Source organism: Octopus bimaculoides, chromosome 22 (assembly GCF_046866305.1).
Source record: "Octopus bimaculoides isolate indiv1 chromosome 22, ASM4686630v1, whole genome shotgun sequence".
NCBI classification, from domain to species: Eukaryota; Metazoa; Mollusca; class Cephalopoda; order Octopoda; family Octopodidae; genus Octopus; species Octopus bimaculoides.
The window spans coordinates 6,656,749-6,677,811 of record NC_142949.1 but is presented as its reverse complement, the minus strand read 5'-3'; the positions used below and the strand labels follow the sequence as shown (position 1 = coordinate 6,677,811).

Below are 21,063 nucleotides of genomic sequence, written 5' to 3'. Positions count from 1 at the left end.
ACGCACACACGCGAGTATCTCGGCCATCATTGTACAGACTGCAATCACGGCTTCTTTTCACCAACCACTACAACCGCCACCTACACCGCCATCACCACAACCACTCCCACCACTACCACCACCACCACTCCCACCACCCTCACTCGTTATGTACCTAATGCTACTTTATCCTACACAAACATGCAGTTTTTGACCAGAAGTCAAGTGACTCCATTAAAAGCTCTCCATTGATTGAAGTAGTTAAACCTATCGTGTTCCTCGCTTTCATAACAACTTCCTGTCACATGGGTCACACGGGTGTTCTTTGAAGGGTCTTTTGCATTCTGTCGTAAGCACTCTGACCAAATTCCAAACAGTGGAATTATTGTCCTGTCATTGCACACTTACACCCTTTATATTTCCCTAATCTCTCAACTGAAGGGCACTGTTTTTGAACCATGGATGCAGGCATGACTGTGCAGTTAAGAAATTTGCTTCCCAATCACATGGTTACAAGTTCAATCCCAAGAAGAAAAGATTTTCATCATCATCATCATTGTCGTTGTTTAACGTCCGCTTTCCATGCTAGCATGGGTTGAATGATTTGACTGAGGACTGGTGAAACCAGATGGCTACACCAGGCTCCAATCTGATTTGGCAGAGTTTCTGCGGCTGGATGCCCTTCCTAACGCCAACCACTCAGAGAGTGTAGTGGGTGCTTTTACGTGTCACTCGCACGAAGGCCAGTCAGGTGGTACTGGCAATGGCCACGCTCAAGATGGTGTATTTTATGTGCCACCTGCACAAGAGCCAGTCCAGGGGCACTGGCAACGATCTCGCTCGAAAATCCTACGAAGGCCAGTCAGGCGGTACTGGCAACGGCCACACTCAAGATGGTGTATTTTATGTGCCACCCGCACAAGAGCCAGTCCAGGGGCACTGGCAACGATCTCGCTCGAAAATCCTACGAAGGCCAGTCAGGCGGTACTGGCAACAGCCACACTCAAGATGGTGTATTTTATGTGCCACCCGCACAAGAGCCAGTCCAGGGGCACTGGCAACGATCTCGCTTGAAAATCCTACGAAGGCCAGTCAGGCGGTACTGGCAATGGCCACACTCAAAATGGTGTATTTTATGTGCCACCTGCACAGGAGCCAGTCCAGGGGCACTGGCAACGATCTCGCTCGAAAATCCTACGAAGGCCAGTCAGGCGGTACTGGCAACGGCCATGCTCAAAATGGTGTATTTTATGTGAGTATATAAAAATAGAGACATTAGCAAGGTATTCAGTCATGTCTGGCAAGTGGATCATCAAACCAAAATTCTTTGGATTGTATGTTTCCTGTAATATTACATCATAAAAATGTGTGCTGACAAAGCTCTTTCTCTAATTCAGGGGTTCTTAACCCTTTATTTGCCCCTATGGATCCCTTTGATTCCTGTTTTACTCTACTGGAACCTTCATACCCATCCAATGTTCAAAAAAAAAAATCCTATTATATTCCCATAATTAAATATTAGGAAATTGTATTCAAAAAATTGTTAGAATATTTTGTGTATTGTGGAAGTGTAACCAATTTATTGCAGATAAACTTCAACAGCAAAATTGTATATGGAGCCCACAGGAGTCCTGTGAGCCCCAGTTGAGCACCACTGCTTTAACCTGTACTATCAACTCTGGTGCCCCCAAAATTCACTTTTGTCCCCACACACACTTCCTCTTATACATCAACAACCTGTTTGCTATCACATCTAATAATACACTTGACCCCTATGCAAATAATATCGTCTTTCCTTCTTCCTTGACCTTTGGCCCTCACACATGATCCATGTGTGATCTTCACACCTCAAGCAGCCATGTTATTGAGAAACAGGGAAAAGGTGAGAGTCAGCTATAAATTCAGCAAGCAGGTGTCCTTCAGGGCTCAGGGCTCAACCCCTTACTACTTATTACAGCTCCCCCGGAAGACAGTGAGCTGGCAAAATCATGAGCTCACAGGGCAAAATGCATGGTTGCATTTCTACCAGTTCTTTCCGTTCTGAGCCCAAATGAGACAAAGGATCGACTTCGCCTGTTGTACTTTTGGGGTTGATGAAATAAGTACCAACTGAACTCTGGGGTCAAAGCAATCGACTTCCCCTTATTACCAAATTTAGGAAGAATTATTGCTCTCCAGACCATAACAGAAGAGTTTAAGACTGGCTGCGCATAGGAACTCCTGTAATGCTGATCACCAAGTTCTTCCTGTCATTGAATCTGTTTGCTCATTTGTATGAAATCAGATTTACTCTCAGAGAATTAATTATTAACAGCAGTGTTTATTTGTGTTTATTTTAGGAGTAGACTCTTGAGATTAAATTAATATTAGAAACAGAAAGAGGAAATTCAAATGAAAATATAATTATGTCTTTAATTACAAATAATTATGGACCAATCAAATATTCTACTTTTCTATTTTTTCTTTCCTGTTCTGTAGTTTTGTTAACTTTTATCGTTTGTTTGTTTCAGTCATTGGTCTGCGACCATGCTGGAGCACGACCTTGAAGTGTTTTGTCAAACAGATTGAGCCCAGTACTTCTTTTGCCTTTTTCTCAAGACTACAGTCCAATGACTGAAACAAGTAAAAGATAAAAGATGCATTGCATAACAGGGAAGTGAGTGATGTTACATATTACTGGTACACATTGCATGACTATCTTAAACCCTTTAGCATTCAGAATACTCTGTTAGGTGTATTGCTTATTTATTCACATCATTTTGAATTAATTATGCATTGTCTTGTAAACTTGAGATTTCAATGATGTGATTCTTTATTCTTATAATGACATTGTAGGATAGGTATGAGAGGCAGGATTGGACCAGTTTGAGCATAAAACAGGCAGAATATTTGGACTGGATAAGGCTGGTTTAACCCTTTAGTATTAAGTCAAATGCATCGCTTATTTATTCATATTGTTTAAGGTAACGTGATGGTGGATCCATGTAGTTGACAGGGCCATGAGGGAAAAGAAACAGGCATGGAAGGACTGGAAGAACAGTGGTAGCAGGGAATTGTATCAGATTGCCAGAAAGGAAGCTAGGAGACAGGTTTACTTAGCCAGAGGGGAAGCAGATAAGAAAAATTTGCCAATGTTCTGCATCATGGGGACCAAAGACTTGAAGTGTTTCATGTTGCAAGACAGTGTGTGAGAGAGAATTGTAATGATATAAGAGAGAAATGTGTTGTTTAAATATATATATCAGCATGTCTAGATGTGCAACTATATGCATGAGAATACTTACATAAAACATACAAATCTGCACGTATACACACATACATATATACATACATACATACATACAAAAATACCTTGTTGTTGATGTTGAAATTCTAATGAAGGAACCTTGGATCTAGGTTCGAAACCAGTTCTTTCTCTATTGGCAAACAATCTTCAAATAAATTGAATAATGACATACATACATACATACATACATACATACATACATACACACATACATACATACATACATACATACATACACACATACATACATACATTTCTATATTTGTGAGATACCAGTTCCTTCCTTACAGGAAGATCTCATACATATACACACACAGTCTCACCCATACACACACATACAGAATCATACAAGCACATACACCTCCACAGATACAAACTAACAAAACTGTCAAAATGCGACAACTCAAGTTGCTAGAAATAGCAGCCAAATGTCCTACAAATTACACATTCCAAAAGACAGAAAATCATATTAGATAATGCCCTCTTCATCATCATCATCATCATCATCATCATCATCATCATCATCATCATCATCATCATCATCATCATCATCATCATCATCATCATCGTCATCATCATTGTCATCATTTAGCATCCATTTTCCATGCTGGCATGGGTTAGACAGTTTGATTGGAACTGGTACATCAGAGAGCTTCACTGGCTCCAGTCATCTGTTTTAGTTTGGTTTCTACAGCTGGATGCCCTTTCTATATATCATTACTAGCTGAATTACCCAGTAAAATACCCGGAAAAGCAGGGGTTATTTCCAATTTCCGTTCCCATTACACTGTTTCATGGCCTATCCCATTCCCTGTTCTGTTCCCATTTTAGTTCTGCTCCCATTCCTATCCCCAATCCTATGTCAATATATAAATTTTTGAATCAGTTAAACCATTAAATATTTTGTTAGCTTTTATGGTAATAGTTTATTGCTAAAAATAGGTATTACAAACTATTAATAGGATCAGTAGGTGAATAAGGAATGTCCCTATATTATTTTAACAATGGAATATGCAGCTGAGTAAAATAAATGATTCGACCGGCAATACCGGAGAAGCGGGGGTTATCTCCAGTTCCTGTTCAATGTCTTCTCCTGTTTCCTGTTCAGTTCCCATCTTTAGGCCCAACCTTTCGTTTGTGGTAATAGTGTATTGCTAAAAACAGGCATTACGAACTATCAATTCGATTAGTGGATGAATAAGGAATGTCCCTCTTTGTTTTAACAACCGAATATGTATCTGAATCAAGTAAATTAGATAAATGTAGATGGGTTTACAAATACATTGACAAATAGTCCACGTATTGTAGCTGGTGTTGTCGCGTGTCGTGGCTTATCATGGCTGATTTTGGACATGTGCTACAGCCCCCCCCCCCACTCCCTAGTGGGCCCATTATAGATATTAATTGAAATCCAATTAGCCTATTATTGAACTGGATGCTAATGTAACATGTATGCAAAAGTTCGTGAATATTGGTTTGCTGGTTTAGGTACTAAGATGGTAACAGACAGACAGAAATTGCCATTTATATATATTATTATTATTATTATTATTATTATTATTATTATTATTATTATTGTTAATATTAATATAGAACTCAATCCTTTTTATATTAACCAAAATTAAGTAGATTCACAAATTTATTTTTTGAACCAGTTGAAGACACACAAGATGTCGAAATATTGTTCGCTAGATAACAATGGCACTCTTCTTTTAATTTTGATTTATCATTATTATTATTGTTGTTGTTGTTATTATTATTATTTAAAACAGTTTGATTCAGTTCCATGTGACTTTAAGTTTCGCTAGCTTCTACCAGAAACCCATCTCATTCAGGTTTAGAGAACTGAATGAAGAGAAGCAGGAAGTTCAAGATGGCTACTGGTAAATAGGCTGCTCTTGGGCAAGATGGGTCACTCATGGAACTTAAAGCTGCATAATGCCAAATCAAACTGTTTTAAATAATACATGTAACTCCTACTAAATGTTTTGAGTGCCTTTCTTTTTGTTTGTCCCCTGATATGCATACAATGATGCCATGAGCAAAACTCAGATCAAAGAGTGATACAACTGCATCAAATATGGCCGTACCTCAGTGGCAAACGAGACATGCTCAGGTAGGCACCCCCCCCCACTACAAGCTGAAATGAGACAATTGAGAAGGTTCGTTGAGAGGTGATTGAAGGCGCTTGTTTAACAATCCAGGAAATTGCTCACGAAGTGGGAATAAGCATAGGATCTGTGCATTCCTTGTTAACGGGGACTTTGTACGCGCAGAAAGCGTCAGAGAAATTCGTCCCCAAACTGGCTGAGCAGCAGAAGCAATTCCTCATGGAATTCGCTCCGGAAATACTGGACTGTGCAAACCATGGCCCAGACTTCATGGAGATCATCATCACTGGTGATAAGACACAGGTTTATGGTCTCTGCTCGATGCATTCGGTAATCTTCCGTGAAAACGAAAATCCGACGAGCATGCACTAAACGTCTGGATTCTAAGCGTAACAGCCGGGAACTGACTCGGCCTACCAGCGCGGAAATTTTCTTGCATGCGCAGGAATGGTGATTTTGCCCGCCCGGCATTAGTTTTGGCGGGGAAAAATAAAGTCGGATACTTTTTGAACGCACCTCGTAGATATAGTTCCACTAGATGAACAACTTCAAATAATATCAACATGAGCACATCTTCTATGCTATATCTTTGACATGCTAGAAATAGCAGCCGAATATTCATTGAATATTTGAAAATTAGAAGAATATTCATTGAATATTTTAAAAAATGAGAATAATGTATTGAGTAATGTGGTGCTAGATAGCCTAGGCCTAAAATTATAATTCTCAGGATTGGAATACCCTTAACTTTAGGTATATTCTCCCAGAACTTGGCTTGTGTCTGGAAAAATAAAATAAAAATTTTTTTACCAAGGGAGACTACTCCTCAGAAATTAATAACTGTTACCTCCCTTAGTATTTTAATTTTCTTTTTTTTTTTTTGATGATTGGTTTTAGTTTGAACATAAACCAAAAATTTCAAGGTCAGTGCGTTGGTCGATGCCATGAAGTTCAGTACTTGATTGGTACTTTATTTTCATTAGCCCCAGAGAGATAAAAAGTAAGGTTGACCTCAGCGGAATTTGAACTCAAAATGTTAACAAATATCGCGTAAGCATTATTTTCAGGGCGAGAAGTCAGCGGCACGATTCGATCATCTGAATGTAGAGATCAGGTAGAAATGCCGCAAAGCACTTTTCAGACACTCTAACGCTTCTACCAGTTCGCCGCTTTAATAATGACTTCAAGTATGGGCTCAGTGCCTGTAATATCGGGGTGGGGGTAAATCGATTTAGTCGATTACTTCGATCTCAGTGTACTGCTATTTATTTTATCGAATCCAATAGCACGAAAAGCAAAGTCGACCACTGCGGAATTTGAACTCAGAACGTTAAAGACGGACGAAATGCTGCTTAGCATATTTGTCTGTCTGTCTATCAATTTGCCTCTTTATCAGTCTATCCATCTGTCTATCTGTCATTCTGTCTGTCTATCTAGTTGTCTGTCTATCAATTTACCTATTTGTCTGTCCATCTATCTGTCTGTCTAGCTAGCTAACTATCTTAAACCGTTTAACTTCAAATATTTTCGAGATTTTTTGAGAATTCTCTGAATTTTTGGAATTTTTGAAATTTTTCGGTATTTTCTTTTTTGTTTTGTTTTTGCTGCATTTTCAGATACACTATTTCACCCACTCCTAACGACCTCACCCTGTTGTCTAGATTTCCAGACCGTGCGTTGTGAGTGTTTATTGAGCGAAAACACCTAAAAGCTTCACGAGGCTCCGGCAGGGGATGGTGGCGAACCCTGCTGTACTCTTCCACCACAACTTTCTCTCACTCTTACTGCCTGTTTCTGTTGTATTTAAAAGGGTCAGCCTTGTCACATTGTGTCACGCTGAATATCCCCGAGAACTACTTTAAGGGTACACGTGTCTGTGGAGTGCTCAGCCACTTGCACGTTAATTTCACGAGCAGGCTGTTCCGTTGATCGGATCAACAGGAACCCTCGACGTCGTAATCGACAGAGTGCCAACAACAAATATAGAAGGGAGGTAATTATAAATTTAAGCAACACATTCTTAAATAAGGAACTCTTTATATAACGACACCGGCTTGATGTCGAAGTCATTAACGTAAGTCATTTATTTTCTCAGTTATTTTTAATATCATTCATTGTAATTAAGTAATTAAATTGTCTTCATTTAATTAAAATAATTTTCATAAGGGGTCCCCTCTTGGGAATAAAGTCAATGGAGTATATTTAATTGAAGATTTTTAAAATCCTTAACGGGTTTTGTATATTGACGTTGTCACGCTTTTCCCTGTTTCTCAAAAATGTTTATAAAATATATTTAAAAATCGTTATAAATATCACATTTCTTTGCTCTGTCTCAGGAATAACTTTAAAAAGCTAATTATTAATGAAAAAATATTGAGTTAAATGGATGACATTTTCATGAAGTTTGCTATTTTCGTCGAAGGAAGAATTTCTATGATTGTCTTTAAAGAAATATTTGTTTTGTATTCTCTAAGATCTTCCTTTGATCTTCAGTTGAAATTCTTGCTTTGTAGAATTTGTGATACTCAGGTGTTTCCATCTCGGGAGTTTTCCCGCGAAATTTATCAAATCTGTGAAGCGTGGAGCTCGAAATTTAAGAGCAATTTCGGTCGTTGTTGCTTAAATTTTGGGGGGGTTAATTGCAGGTTCTGACCTCTCCTTCAAATTTTTTGTCGGATTCATACGTTTTTAGATATCGGATATTACGAATATGCCAAAAAACAAAATTATTTCACCCCCCCCCCCTAATTAAAACGTTTGATTTTGATTACTTTAAAGAGATCGAAGCGAATTGACAAACATGCAAATCGAAATTAAATACAATCGGAAACATTAAAGTGAAAAGAATTTACATTTTACTTGTGTTTGCCTTAAATAATCGTAAATAAGAATTTAATGTCAATTAAATATACATCATTTTATGAGAAACAGACATTAGTGTTTAATAATTAATGTTATAAAGTTTAATAAGGGGCTCAAATTTCAATCCCTATCGCAATTTTAAACTTTGAGCATTTTCATACATCTATTTATTTATCCGTCTCTCTATTTATCCCTTTCCGTTTATTCATAAAATATATTTATCAGCTAAATGTGGCGATCCTACGGAAGATGGAGTTACTGTTGTTTCTAGCCCCAGAAAGACATTCATAATCTATTTATCTCTTTATGCACATATCTATATGCTTATTGAATTTAAAATTTTGAAAACGTGGTTTCTTTGCATATTCGGAATGTCTGTCATCTAAAACATCGGGAAAAAAAAGTTGGGGCTGCCTACTGAACCCTAGCAGCGGGAAATTTAGACAGTGTCATGTGACAACTTGCTGGGGCTGCCTACTGGACCCTAGCAGCGGGAAATTTAGACAGTGTCACGTGACAACTTGCTGGGGAAGCCTGCTGGAGCAGGTATAAAAAGGGGAATTTGACATGACAGTCAGTCGGACGCTGACACTCGTTGATGCTGCATCGAAGAGGCCAGGGAATAGAAGAAAGAAGACACGCACCCAACACCAGAGCTGAAGACACCTCCGAAAGGGGGGGGGGGGGACGTCAAAACGGTAGAGGAGTAGGGGCCGAAACCGGACGTGGTTCCTCCTGATGATGTCTTCAGCTGACTGGATCCTAATCCACCAAGGGAAGGTATGTCGGAAGAAAGTAATTCAACAACGCGGGTTGATGAACCGTAAGACGTTTGGCCAGAACCTCCTGGAAAATAACCATAGCGAGGGACATTCCACAGTTGAATTAGAACAGTCACAAACAGTGAAAGAAGACATGCACCCAACACCAGAGCTGAAGACACCTCCGAAAGGGGGTGGCCCTGCCACGTCAAAACGGTAGAGGAGTAGGGGCCGAAACCGGACATGGTTCCTCCTGATGATGTCTTGAGCTAACTGGATCCCATAAAGGAGCTGTTGTGGTAGCAGACCACGAAACATGGTTGAAATTCCTCCTGTAGGGATCCGGAAAATTTTTTTTCGGAAAAATGCATTTTTTGAAGGAGAGGTGCAAAACTGCATTAGCCCCATATTTTAAATTCTTTTCTCTGCCATACACTCCAGCTTTACCACTATGAAATGAACTTCAATTACTAATTAACACAATCTTCGTTAAATACCCCCTCCCCTCTCAAAATATGTTGTTGGCCCTCTGTCGCTTACAACGTCGAGGGTTCCAGTTGATCCGATCAACTGAACAGCCTGCTCGTGAAATTAACATGCAAGTGGCTGAGCACTCCACAGACACGTGTACCCTTAACGTAGTTCTCGGGGATATTCAGCATGACACAGCGTGACAAGGCTGACCCTTTGAATTACAGGCACAAAGGAAACAGGAAGTAAGAGTGCGAGAAAGTTGTGGTGAAAGAGTACAGCAGGGTTCGCCACCATCCCCTGCCGGAGCCTTGTGGAGCTTTGGGTGTTTTCGCTCAATAAACACTCAGAACGCCTGGTCTGGGAATCGAAACCACGATACTATGACTGCGAGTCCGCTGCCCTAACCACTGGGACATTGCGACTCCACTCACATGACTATAAAGATTTCTTTGTAATTTTTCGAAATTTTTTAATCACAGTTTAAAATACAGACATTTCGAATATTTGGCTTGAATGCCAAATAGTCCATTAAATTTCATTCTTCATTGGTCCACCTCCTCCCCGGGATTTAAGCAAAAAAGTTAAACCAGAATTCCGCCTACATGAGTTGTAGAAATTGGCGAATCTGTCTTTGTATGCCTACTCTCTTTTACTCTTTTACTTGTTTCAGTCATTTGACTGCGGCCATGCTGGAGCACCGCCTTCAGTCGAGCAAATCGATCCCAGGACTTATTCTTTGTAAGCCTAGTACTTATTCTAACGGTCTACTGCTAAGTTTTGGGGACGCAAACACACCACCATCGGTTGTCAATGGGTGGGGGGGACAAACACACATACATATACACGACGGGCTTCTTTCAGTTTCCGTCTACCAAATCCACTCACAAGGCTTTGGTCGGCCCGAGGCTATAGTAGAAGACACTTGCCCAAGGTGCCACGCAGTGAGACTGAACCCAGAATCATGTGGTTGGTAAGCAAGCTACTATGTTTCATAAATATTTGCCATAAAGACATTACAAAGAGGGGACGAACAAGGACAGACAAACATAAAAGGGGTGAAGAAGCTGTATCGATTAAATATTTACAATTTTAAATATACAATAAAAATTTGATTATATTTACAATGTTCACTTAAAGCATTGCTCATTACAGATGCAATTTGTAATGGCTTTCCTGAAGGATAGGCATCCGACCACCAGGGTAGACCCCTTGCTTTTTCTTTCCCTTATTTTTGGCTCCCACTTACCTGGTGCCAAGCACTCCCAGCTTCCTCGCCACAGGCAGCCACTCCTGCGCCTAAAAAAAGAAAAAACACGTTGGGTAAAAATAAGGTTGTCACTGAATTAAAACAATCCAAATGCGAAGTTTACAAATATACTCAGTCAATGACTCTGTTCGAAATAAAACGGAAAGACTTCTCAGTGACAATCTTATTTTTACCCAACGTGGGTTTTTGGGGGTTTTTTTTTTTTTTTTTAGATAGGCATACAAAGAAAGATTCGCTAATTTCTACAACTCGTGTAGGTGGAACTCTGGTTTAATTTTTTTGCTTAATTCCCTGCAGTGGGAGCATCACCATTCCATTAAATGTGTTTATGATGAGAAAAATATTGAAAAACATCAATACCCATCAAAGTGATAAAGTACATCCCACGACCACCATCAGGTGGTCGTCGGATGTGCTAAAAACACCAGCTAAATCGCTTTTAAATCACACAAACACACACGAGGAATCGTACGACTAAGCAAAAACCAAAAGAAACATTTATTTTTTTATTTAAGGGGGTATTTAGCTGTTATTTTAAACACAGCTCACGACCTCATACCGTCCTTGTTTTGTTCCTGACATATTGGTGTTTTTCAATATCTTTCTTCTCACAAACACATTTGTCTATTGCAGGAATTTTAGCCAAAAATTCTGCCTGTCCATATTTTAAACTGTGATTTAAAAAAAAGTTCAAAAAATAATAAATTTTTTTTTGCTTAGTCGTATGATTCCCTGTGCATGATTTTCTGTAGATAGCGGAGGTGGGGGGTATCTGGAAATGTAATGGAATCAGCTGGTCCTTGGTTCATGGTTTCTGGAGGGTCCTGGATAATTCTGCAATGTCGGAATTTAGTTTAAAGTATTACATGAAAGGTATACCTACACAATTGTGCCCCTCTCCGATTTTGTTTCCTCATAACTTCCAGAAAAATTGATATTTTTTAATGAAATTTTCTACAAATACGCTTCAGATGGTGTAGATTTCGATTGCATCGGAATTTGTTGTGAAAAAACTTTTCCGTGACTGAGTAGAAAAGTTTCAGAAAATTCACAAGAGCCGGCTTTGTTTTCCTATAACTTCCTGGAAAATGGGTGCTTTTTTTTTCAATGAAATTCTCTACAAATACCTTTCAGAGAGTGTAGAGTACAATTATATCAAAATTTAATATGAAAAAAAGGAATAAACACACACACATACATACTGACACACATATCGCAATTTTTTGATAAGAGAAGTACCAAATTTAAAGCTAAGTGCTGGGTTTGATTTCTTTGACTAAGCTCTACAAGGTGGTGCTCAATGTTTGCTGCTTGTAGTGAAATTAGAACTCCTAACCACACAGTCAATAGGTCTGGTCATTAGAATTCCAGCTTTTCCTCCTTCCTCCACTCCAGACCCTACCCCACCTCTCGGCATCTTCAGCCCAGTTCTTGTCAGCCCTACAAACTTCACCACAGCCCTTGTTTATCCCACTAACTTCACTACAACCCTCATTAACCCTTCTGTCTTCACCTCAGCTTTTGTTAGCCTGACTTCATTACAAGCTTTGTTAGCCCTACTAACTTCATTACAAGCTTTGTTAGCCCTACTGACTTCACCCTCAGTCCTTGTTAGCCCTACTGACTTCATTGTAACCTTCTTTTCCCTTCTGCACCTTATCCCCTTATTAAGCCTTTTTGCCCCTCAACCTTTGTTAATCCTATTCACTTTACCATAATCCACATTAATGCCTACTGACTACCATTACCCTTGTTATTATCTAAGATATATTCACAAAGTCTAGAATTATTCCTAAAGCAATTATTTCTCGTGTTTCATCCCAGAATACTAGTGAGTATCCTAACGTTGGTGCAGGAGTATCTCTAATGTGCTGTTAGAGAAACCCCTCTTGTACTCCTGTCAATTACTATAATTCTCTTACATATCTTCATCATTTTAATTTCCATCTAATCTCCTTTCAAATTTTTAACAAGAGGTTTTTTTTTTTTTTTTTTTTTTTTTTTTTTTTTTTTTGTAGTTGTCATTTTGGTAATTTCTTCAGTGACATCTGATTCCAACCGATGAGGAGTGGAGGAAATTGTGTCAAATCTACTGCAAGTCTGCAAATAGTGTACGGAACAACTTACGTTTGTACACATGGAAATATTTTAACTCATTAATTTTCTCTTCTGCTGTCGGGTATCCTGTCCAACATTAAAAGAATTTCGGTGAATCTACTGCTCCAGCATGTCACCGGACGATAATTAGCACTTCATTAACAACTTGTATTTACTGTTACACATCGTTATTTCAGGTAATTCAAAAGTTTGTTCTGTGAAAATGTCTTCTAGTAGCACCAGTTTTGTGATCAGTGAAACCACTGAAATCCTTATTGATTTAGGGCCAATGAAGGACACAGTACACCAGATTTCCAGCCAGCCTGGTAGTTCATTGCTAACGTCTATGTATGCACAGAAAATATCACCAAAGATCGTACACGTTTGCTTTATTTGTGATAAGATGTTTATTAACCGTATTAGTTTGAGCAAGCATTTGACCAAGCACAATATAGTAGTCAAGGGCGCCACTTCCAGTGTAAACGAGGATGGCAGTAATGCCGCAAATAATGACCAAGAGAAAATAACTCCGCCTGGGAAAATTAGCTGCGGATATTGTCGGGGATTGTTTGATAACCAAGAAGTTTTGATGAAACATGAACAAAACATTCATTATTTGTTTGAAGGGTCGATCATGGAGAAACACTGCTGTGGCTATTGCGGGGTAAAGTTCAGTCGGCGGAGGGACCTCTTTCACCATATCCGGTGCTGCGGAACATTATCGGCTGTAGACAATTGTAAACTCGCAACGGAAATCAACATGAGAGCAAACAGCAACAAACAGTCAGATGAAAGTTCTCACCCATCAACTCAGGTGGAATATTTCTGTTTGAATTGCAAGCAAAAGCGTTCTTTCAAAATCCTTTCCCTAGACCGTGCCAGCAAGCTCTTAAAACTGAACTGCCAAACCTGCGGGAAACCTTTACACTTAACGTATTTCGCTTCCGAACCTGCTAATGCCAAAGAGCCTCAAACGACTGACAACTGTGACACAACAGCTGAAACATGTCAAGACAATGGATCGTTAACGCCAACACCACAATCCCCGTTAGTTATTGACGACAACAACCCAGTCACTAACGACAACAACCCAGTCACTAACGACGAGGAACCACGTGACCAAACTCCAGTGAACAATGATAAAAAAGTAGTAACGAAAACCATAATGAAACTTTCCAGAAACTTCCCTCAAGTGATCAAAATATTAAATAAAAAATCAAAGTTCAAATGTCACATTTGCTACAAAAAATTTACATCGTTGGACATCCTCAATAACCACTTCAATTCAGCCCATGCTGGAGTAAGGAGGCAGAAAAGTAGCTGCCCTTATTGTTCCAAGTCTTTCATCACAGCGAAACTTTACTTGCGTCACCTTCAGAGCCACGTTAGATTAAAGAAGATTTCGTGCCACTATCAGCTATTATCGAAATCTACGGAAGCATTCTATGACATTTTCGATTACCAACACAACGGGAAACGCCACACTTGTCTTCATTGTTCTGAAAGTTTTTCCAATTCCGTAGAACTTTTAAATCACCACAAAGAATCTCATCCTAATAATTCTGTCCACGTATGCCAAGTGTGTTCCTGTCAGTTTGTTTCTGAGAATTCTTTAAAGCAACATCGTAAGAGACACAGTGTCAAGAACTTTTACAAATGTGACTTTTGCTTCAAAACATTCACTAAAATGTCTCTTTTTCTTCAGCACATTTTACAACATGCAAAGATAAGTTTTTAAATTAATTTACTCCTCCTCTACTAACATCAACTTAATGCAGTGTATATTTACTATATTTATATATCTACACTTTATGTAGTTGTGTGTGTGTATACACACACGCACACACACATGTACACTTTATATATATATATATATAAAGAGAGCGAGAGAGGTACATGTGTGTGTATGTATGTATATATATATATATATATATATATATATATATATATAGTAAATATTTACATGTCCATTGTATAGGTTCAAATCCAGCTAGGATCATGTACCTATCCAGGAATAAATGGCACCTAATGATAATGGTTGTAGTTTTAACCAATGGAAGCAGAGTATATTGTGTGTGTGTGTGTGTGTATATGTGTGTGTGTGTATATATATATATATATATATATATATATATATATATATACATACACATACACATACACATAATTATATGTATGTATATGAAGATTATATATATATGTGTATGTATAAATATTTGTGTGCATATACATACTCTTAAGATGGTGTTAATTGTTATTTCAGTTACAATTAATGTAGATATATCAAATGGTTTATTAAGTCAAGTTTTAATTTTTAAATAGCAAATAACTTCTACAGGGTGTTTGAGCTGAATTTGAAAGTTTGTGTTAAAAGGAAAAGAAAACACAATATCCCATTGATAAAATGATTAGAAGATTTCAACTAAATTACGGCTGGGAGATAACAGTGTACTTAAAGTAGCTGCCCTCAGCTTCCTCTGTGGCCCCCAACATATGCTCCAGATCCTGGCACATGCATTCCTCACTGTGTCCCCAAGAAGGTCTTTGAACAACCTGCTGGTTCATCTTGTAGCTTATTTACTGGTCATATGTTGGTTATGTTATGACCTGGTAGCAACGAGCTATGATAGTCTATGTTATTTACCATTTCTGGTTATGACAATGAAAGCTATTGTTTATCATATCTCACCTGAATGCTAGCCACTGCAGATCACAGGTTGGTTGGCACTCCGTCGCTTGCGATGTCGAGGGTTCCAGTTGATCCGATCAACGGAACAGCCTGCTCGTGAAATTAACGTGCAAGTGGCTGAGCACTCCACAGACATGTGTACCCTTAACGTAGTTCTCGGGGATATTCAGCGTGACACAGTGTGACAAGAAACAGGAAGTAAGAGTGAGAGAACGTTGTGTTGGAAGAGTACATCAGAAGTATCATTGTATGCCACACCATTTTCCTGCAGCCCTGATCTGTGTGATTGGTCACTATTACATTGTCTATGTTAGGAAGAAGAGCTTGTTTGCATATCATTATCATTTAACGTCCATTTTTTTCATGCTGGCATGGGTTGGACGGTTTGACAGGGGCTGGCTAGGCAGAAGACTGCTCCAGGCTTCACTGTCTGTTTTGGCAGAGTTTTTACAGCTAGATGCCCTTCCTAACACCAACCACACCACAGAGTGGACTGAGTGCTTTTTACATGGCACCAGCTCTGGCAAGAACACTTTTGGCATGGTTTTCACAGCTGGGTGTCCTTCCAAACGCCAATCATTTCAAGTGTGGACTAGATGCATTTTACGTGGTACCAACTCTTGTATCAAAGAGTAAAATCTTTCAGTTAATCTTGCTACAAAGTACTTGTTGATTAGGATATACAGGAGCTCCATGCTGTGATGAGGTAAGGTACTGGTTCAATCTTTGTGTCCATCATTGATTATATATGGCTGTGTGGTTAATAAACTCATTTTGTAATCAGATGGTTTTGGGTTCAATCTCACTGCATGCTACCTTGGGTGAGTTTCTTGTGTGTGTGTGTGTTTGCTTCCTACCACCACTACTTGAGAAACCAGTGTTGGTTTGTTTATGTCACATTTTGGCAAAAAGGGCTGATAGAATAAGTACCAGATTTCAAAAAAATAAAAGCAACGTGGTCAGTGTGTTTGACAAAACTCTTTGAGGCAACAAACAGCCCAGCATGGCCACGTTTCGTTGACTGAAACAAATAAAAAAAATCAAATATATATAATCCTGTTGCCACTTATTGTAACTGAAGGTACAAGGTAGCACCTACATTGCTAGAAATAAGAGTTAAAAGCCCTTATATCCACAAGAGGCACGTTTAAGCAGACAGGGGAGACTGGGGTAGTTGTCTCCCCTGTCAGTGCATAAGGTTATAAGGGCTTTTAGTTTTTATTTCTAGCAATGTAGATGCTACTCTGTACCTTCACTTACAATAAGTGGCACCTGGATTTTTCCTTTTTGGTTTTGTATTATTGTTTAATCCCTAGGGGTAACCCCTGATTCAGCAGCGTTCTAATCAAAAGCATTTCAGCCATGACCATCCATTTTGTTTAGGGCTTGGTAGGACTACATTATCTAATGTGTTCCTTCCGAATATAAGCCAGCACGTGTGATTTGGCTGTTGTTTCTAGCAGGTTGAATGACTACAAAGAGGCTTCCACATTGGCATCACTTTGTCAGCCAGGTGGATTAGGACTGTTGTAGTGGTGGTGGAGAGGTGGGTTAGCTTATTGGATCATTCAAAAGCACAGAGGTCACCAACTAGGATATTTCCTGATCATATATCTATGACCTGTATTGACAATTATTGATGAAAAATATGATTGACAACAGCTGTCACTGTCATAACCAGTAGCAACTACATCATAGCCAATAGTGACTATGTTATAACTTATAGTTGCTATGTCATAACAAGTAGATACTAGGCCATAACCTATGGTTGGTGTCATAACCAGTGGTTATGTAGCTATTAAGTCATCACCCATAGCTATTCTGTATATCATATAGTAACCACTTATGACATCACAACTCTTGGTTATGATGTAGTAGGATAGTATTTATTATTGCTGGTTCATGTAGCTTATTACTGGTCATATGTTTATGTTATGACCTGGTAGCAACAAGCTATGACAGTATATGTTATTTATCATTTCTGGTTAGGATAATGAAAGCTATTGTTAAATCATATCTCACCTGAATGCCAGCTACTGCAGATCACAGATATATGATCAGGAAATATCATAGTTGCAAATCCATGTTTTTGAGTGATTCACTAAGCTAAACTCTCCCATCAACAGCTTCAGACTCCTCACCAAACATATTTTGTGTATGTCTCTTTCTCCTACAACTGACAGTGTATGTTCAATAAAGATATTTTCTTGCTAAAAAAAAAATTATTTTGTGTGTATTTGTTAAATATTTTTTGAAAAAGATCATTTGATGTTCATTAATTTCTCATACAATCACAAAGTTAGAATATTTTGTAATAACAGTGGGGTTGTAGGTCACCATTATTTTATTTGATAAGTTTTTTTATTATTATGTTTTTTTTTTTTTGTTTTTTGCAACAAATTTCTCAAAAATACCAGCCCGGTTCCCATATGCGAAGCCAGGGCTTTACTCCATGCTAGAACCTTTTCTGCCAAAAGAATGCTTATTTATTCATTCACATAGTTTTGAATCAAGCATACGTTATTTCATAGCTTTGAGATTTTGATGAGGTAACTGCTAATTTTTAGAATGGTATTGTAGGGTTGGTGTGAGAGGCCAGACCTGGCTGATTTGAACATAAAACTTGTAAGGTAATTTGGCCAGATATGACCGGTTTAAATGTTAAAGTGTTTTAATGAACTAAAACCATTTTTTCCTGATTATGTGTGATTGAAATTAGGGGATTTTTAATATCTTTGTGCATTTTTTATAATTATATTATACGACTTTCCCTGGGGCTATTTTATTAACCCTGGAAGAATAAAAGGCAAAAGTGTAACACTACTTGAATTGAACTCAAGAAGGGAAGGGTCTTAATTCTTTCATCCTTTTATTTATCTGCCATTTGACTGCGGCCATGCTGGAGCGCCGCCTTAAGTGGTTTTGCTCGAACAACTCGCCCCCAGGACTTATTCTTTGTAAGCTCAGTACTTATTCTGTTGGTCTGTTTTGCCGAATTGTTAAGTTACGGGGACGTAAACACACCAGCATCGGTTGTCAAGCGATAGCGGGTGGTGGAGAACAAAGACACACACACACTAGTTTAGTAATGACAAAGTTAATATACTTCGTTATTTTCAACAAGAGTGAATATGTAAGGGAGATAACTCTTCGTCGACTGATATTATTGAGTGAGAGAGCAGTGCGTGCCGTCTGGTGACACGGGTAGAAATTATATGAAGCCCAATATACCAATCGTGACTATCCGATTGATAAGGGTACACCAGGCACATGCATCACAACCATATGTGCACGACATGGTGATCTCATATCAAGATTAACAGCGCATGACCTTGTAGGTGGGGGGGGGGGGGCAGTTAGAATTTTCTTCAGGTCGAGTAGCCCATCCTGCTCAAAAGGTCCCTGAATAAGGGTTATTTAAGTATGTTGAAGGAAACACTCATGTTTCCAGAGATGAATTATCCAAATTCCAAAGAATTCCTCTCAACACATGGCTATGATGCTCTCCCACTACTTCTGCTCATGATCAGAGATGCACATATCGTCAGCCACTAAGGAACATGCTCAACTGGTTACGGTCAAGCAAATCCGTGGTATTAAGCAGAATATTTGTTGTATTTGCCCATCTTTTTATACCAAGACAAAACAATGTACATGATAACACTTCCAATCAGTTAAGATCAGAAGCCATGAGAGCCACTGGCTGAGATTGCATCTGGGCATTTATTATTATTATCGAAAGAAAAATAATTATTACAATTATCGTTGGAAGATAATTATTTTAAATTTAATTAATCGACGAACTAGCAGAATTGTTGGCACACCGGATTAAGAGCTTAACAGCATTTCGTCCGTCTTCATGTTCTGAGTTCAAATTCGGTCAAGGTTGACTTTGCCTTTAGTCCTTTCAGGGTTGATAAAAATAAGTACCAGTTGATCACTGGGGTCGATGTAATCGATTTACCCCTGGCCTTGTGCCAAAATTTGAAATTATTATTATTATTATTCGCCCCTTCCCAGGACTGCGAGCTGGCAGAATCGTTAGCACGGCGGGGAAAATGCTTAGCGGCATTTCGTCAGTCCTTACGTTCTGAGTTCAAATTCCGCCGAGGTCAACTTTGCCTTTCATCCTTTCGGAGTCAATGAAATAAGTACCAGTTACACACTGGGGTCGATGTAATCGACTTACCCAACCACTAAAATTTCAGGACTTGTGTCTATAATAGAAAGGACTGTGTGTATATATATATATGTATATGAGAGTATTGTAGTTCGCTTGAAGCATTGTGTATTGTTTGTAAAGAACTAAAAGTTTAGAATGGTACAACAATACACTATAAAATTTTTTAAATGGACTATATACCTGTTGTAATTTCGTTATCTATAGTCCGATGATATTTCGGAATTACAATTCCTTCTTCAGATCTTCTTAGATGGAGTCTCTGCTATAAACTCCATCTAAGAATATCTGAAGAAGGAATTGTAATTCCGAAATATCATCGGACTATAGATAACCAAATTACAACAGGTATATAGTCCATTTTTTTTGTTTTATAGTGCATATATATATATATGTGTGTGTGTGTGTGTGTAAGGGTAGATGTGTAGTAAAATAACACTTCAGTGTGAGGTGTGTAACTCTAATAAAATACAGGTAAGATATAACTACTACCTGAGTATGAGGTGTATCACCACTAATGAAATACAGGTGAGAGATAATTACTACCTGAGTGTGTGGTGTGTAAGGTTAATGAAATACAGGTAACATAATTAACTATAGTGTGAAGTGTGTGACAGTAATAACATCCAGGTGAGATACTACTGGTGTGTGAGATGTGTCAGTGACAGGAATAACGTATAGGTGTGTTTCAAATGAGGTGTTGAACAGCAATAACATACAAGGGAGATAATTGCTACTTAAACGATGTGTTTAACATTAATAACATACAGGTGAGTGTTAGGTAAGTAGCACTAAAGAAATACAGGTGAAAAATAATTTGTGTCTGAAGGTGAAGTGTGTTAGTGATGAAATACAGGTGAGAGATTTGTTGTTGGCACTCCGTCGCTTACGACGTCGAGGGTTCCAGTTGATCCGATCAACAGAACAATCTGCTCGTGAAATTAACGTGCAAGTGGCTGAGCACTCCACAGACACGTGTACCCTTAACGTAGTTCTCGGGGATATTCAGTGTGACAAGGCTGGCCCCTTTGAATTTCAGGTACAACAGAAACAGGGAGAAAGTTGTGGTGGAAGAGTACAGCAGGGTTCGCCACCATCCCCTGCCGGAGCCTCGTGGAGCTTTAGGTGTTTTCGCTCAATAAACACTCACAACGCCCGGTCTGGGAATCGAAACCGCGAGTCCGCTGCCCTAACCACTGGGCCATTGCGCCTCCACACAGGTGAGAGATAAACATGCGTGAAAACTCCTCCCAGTGCGAACCAACGGGGGTTCCTCGACTAGAGAACCACTCGTTCTACTAAACGACCCACTCTGCGTTAAAGAATATATTAGCCAATGGTAGTTCCTGATACATAA

At 38.8% G+C, this 21,063-nt stretch overlaps 1 protein-coding gene across 2 annotated transcripts in view; it reads left to right on the top strand.

The window, feature by feature from the left end:
- Positions 1–17,748, top strand: part of LOC106872409 (uncharacterized) — a 37,380-nt gene extending 19,632 nt beyond the window's left edge. The window contains exons 1-2 of one of the 2 annotated variants that reach the window (XM_014919442.3): positions 7,294–7,450; positions 12,759–17,748. In XM_014919442.3, coding sequence (XP_014774928.2) covers positions 13,061–14,575 — 1,515 coding nt within the window. In that variant the 5' untranslated portion in view covers positions 7,294–7,450; positions 12,759–13,060 and the 3' untranslated portion in view covers positions 14,576–17,748. Of the gene's footprint in view, positions 1–7,293; positions 7,451–12,758 lie in introns of those variants that run through there. The other variant, XM_052975721.2, reaches the window with a different exon arrangement.
- Positions 17,749–21,063: the final 3,315 nt, after the last annotated feature.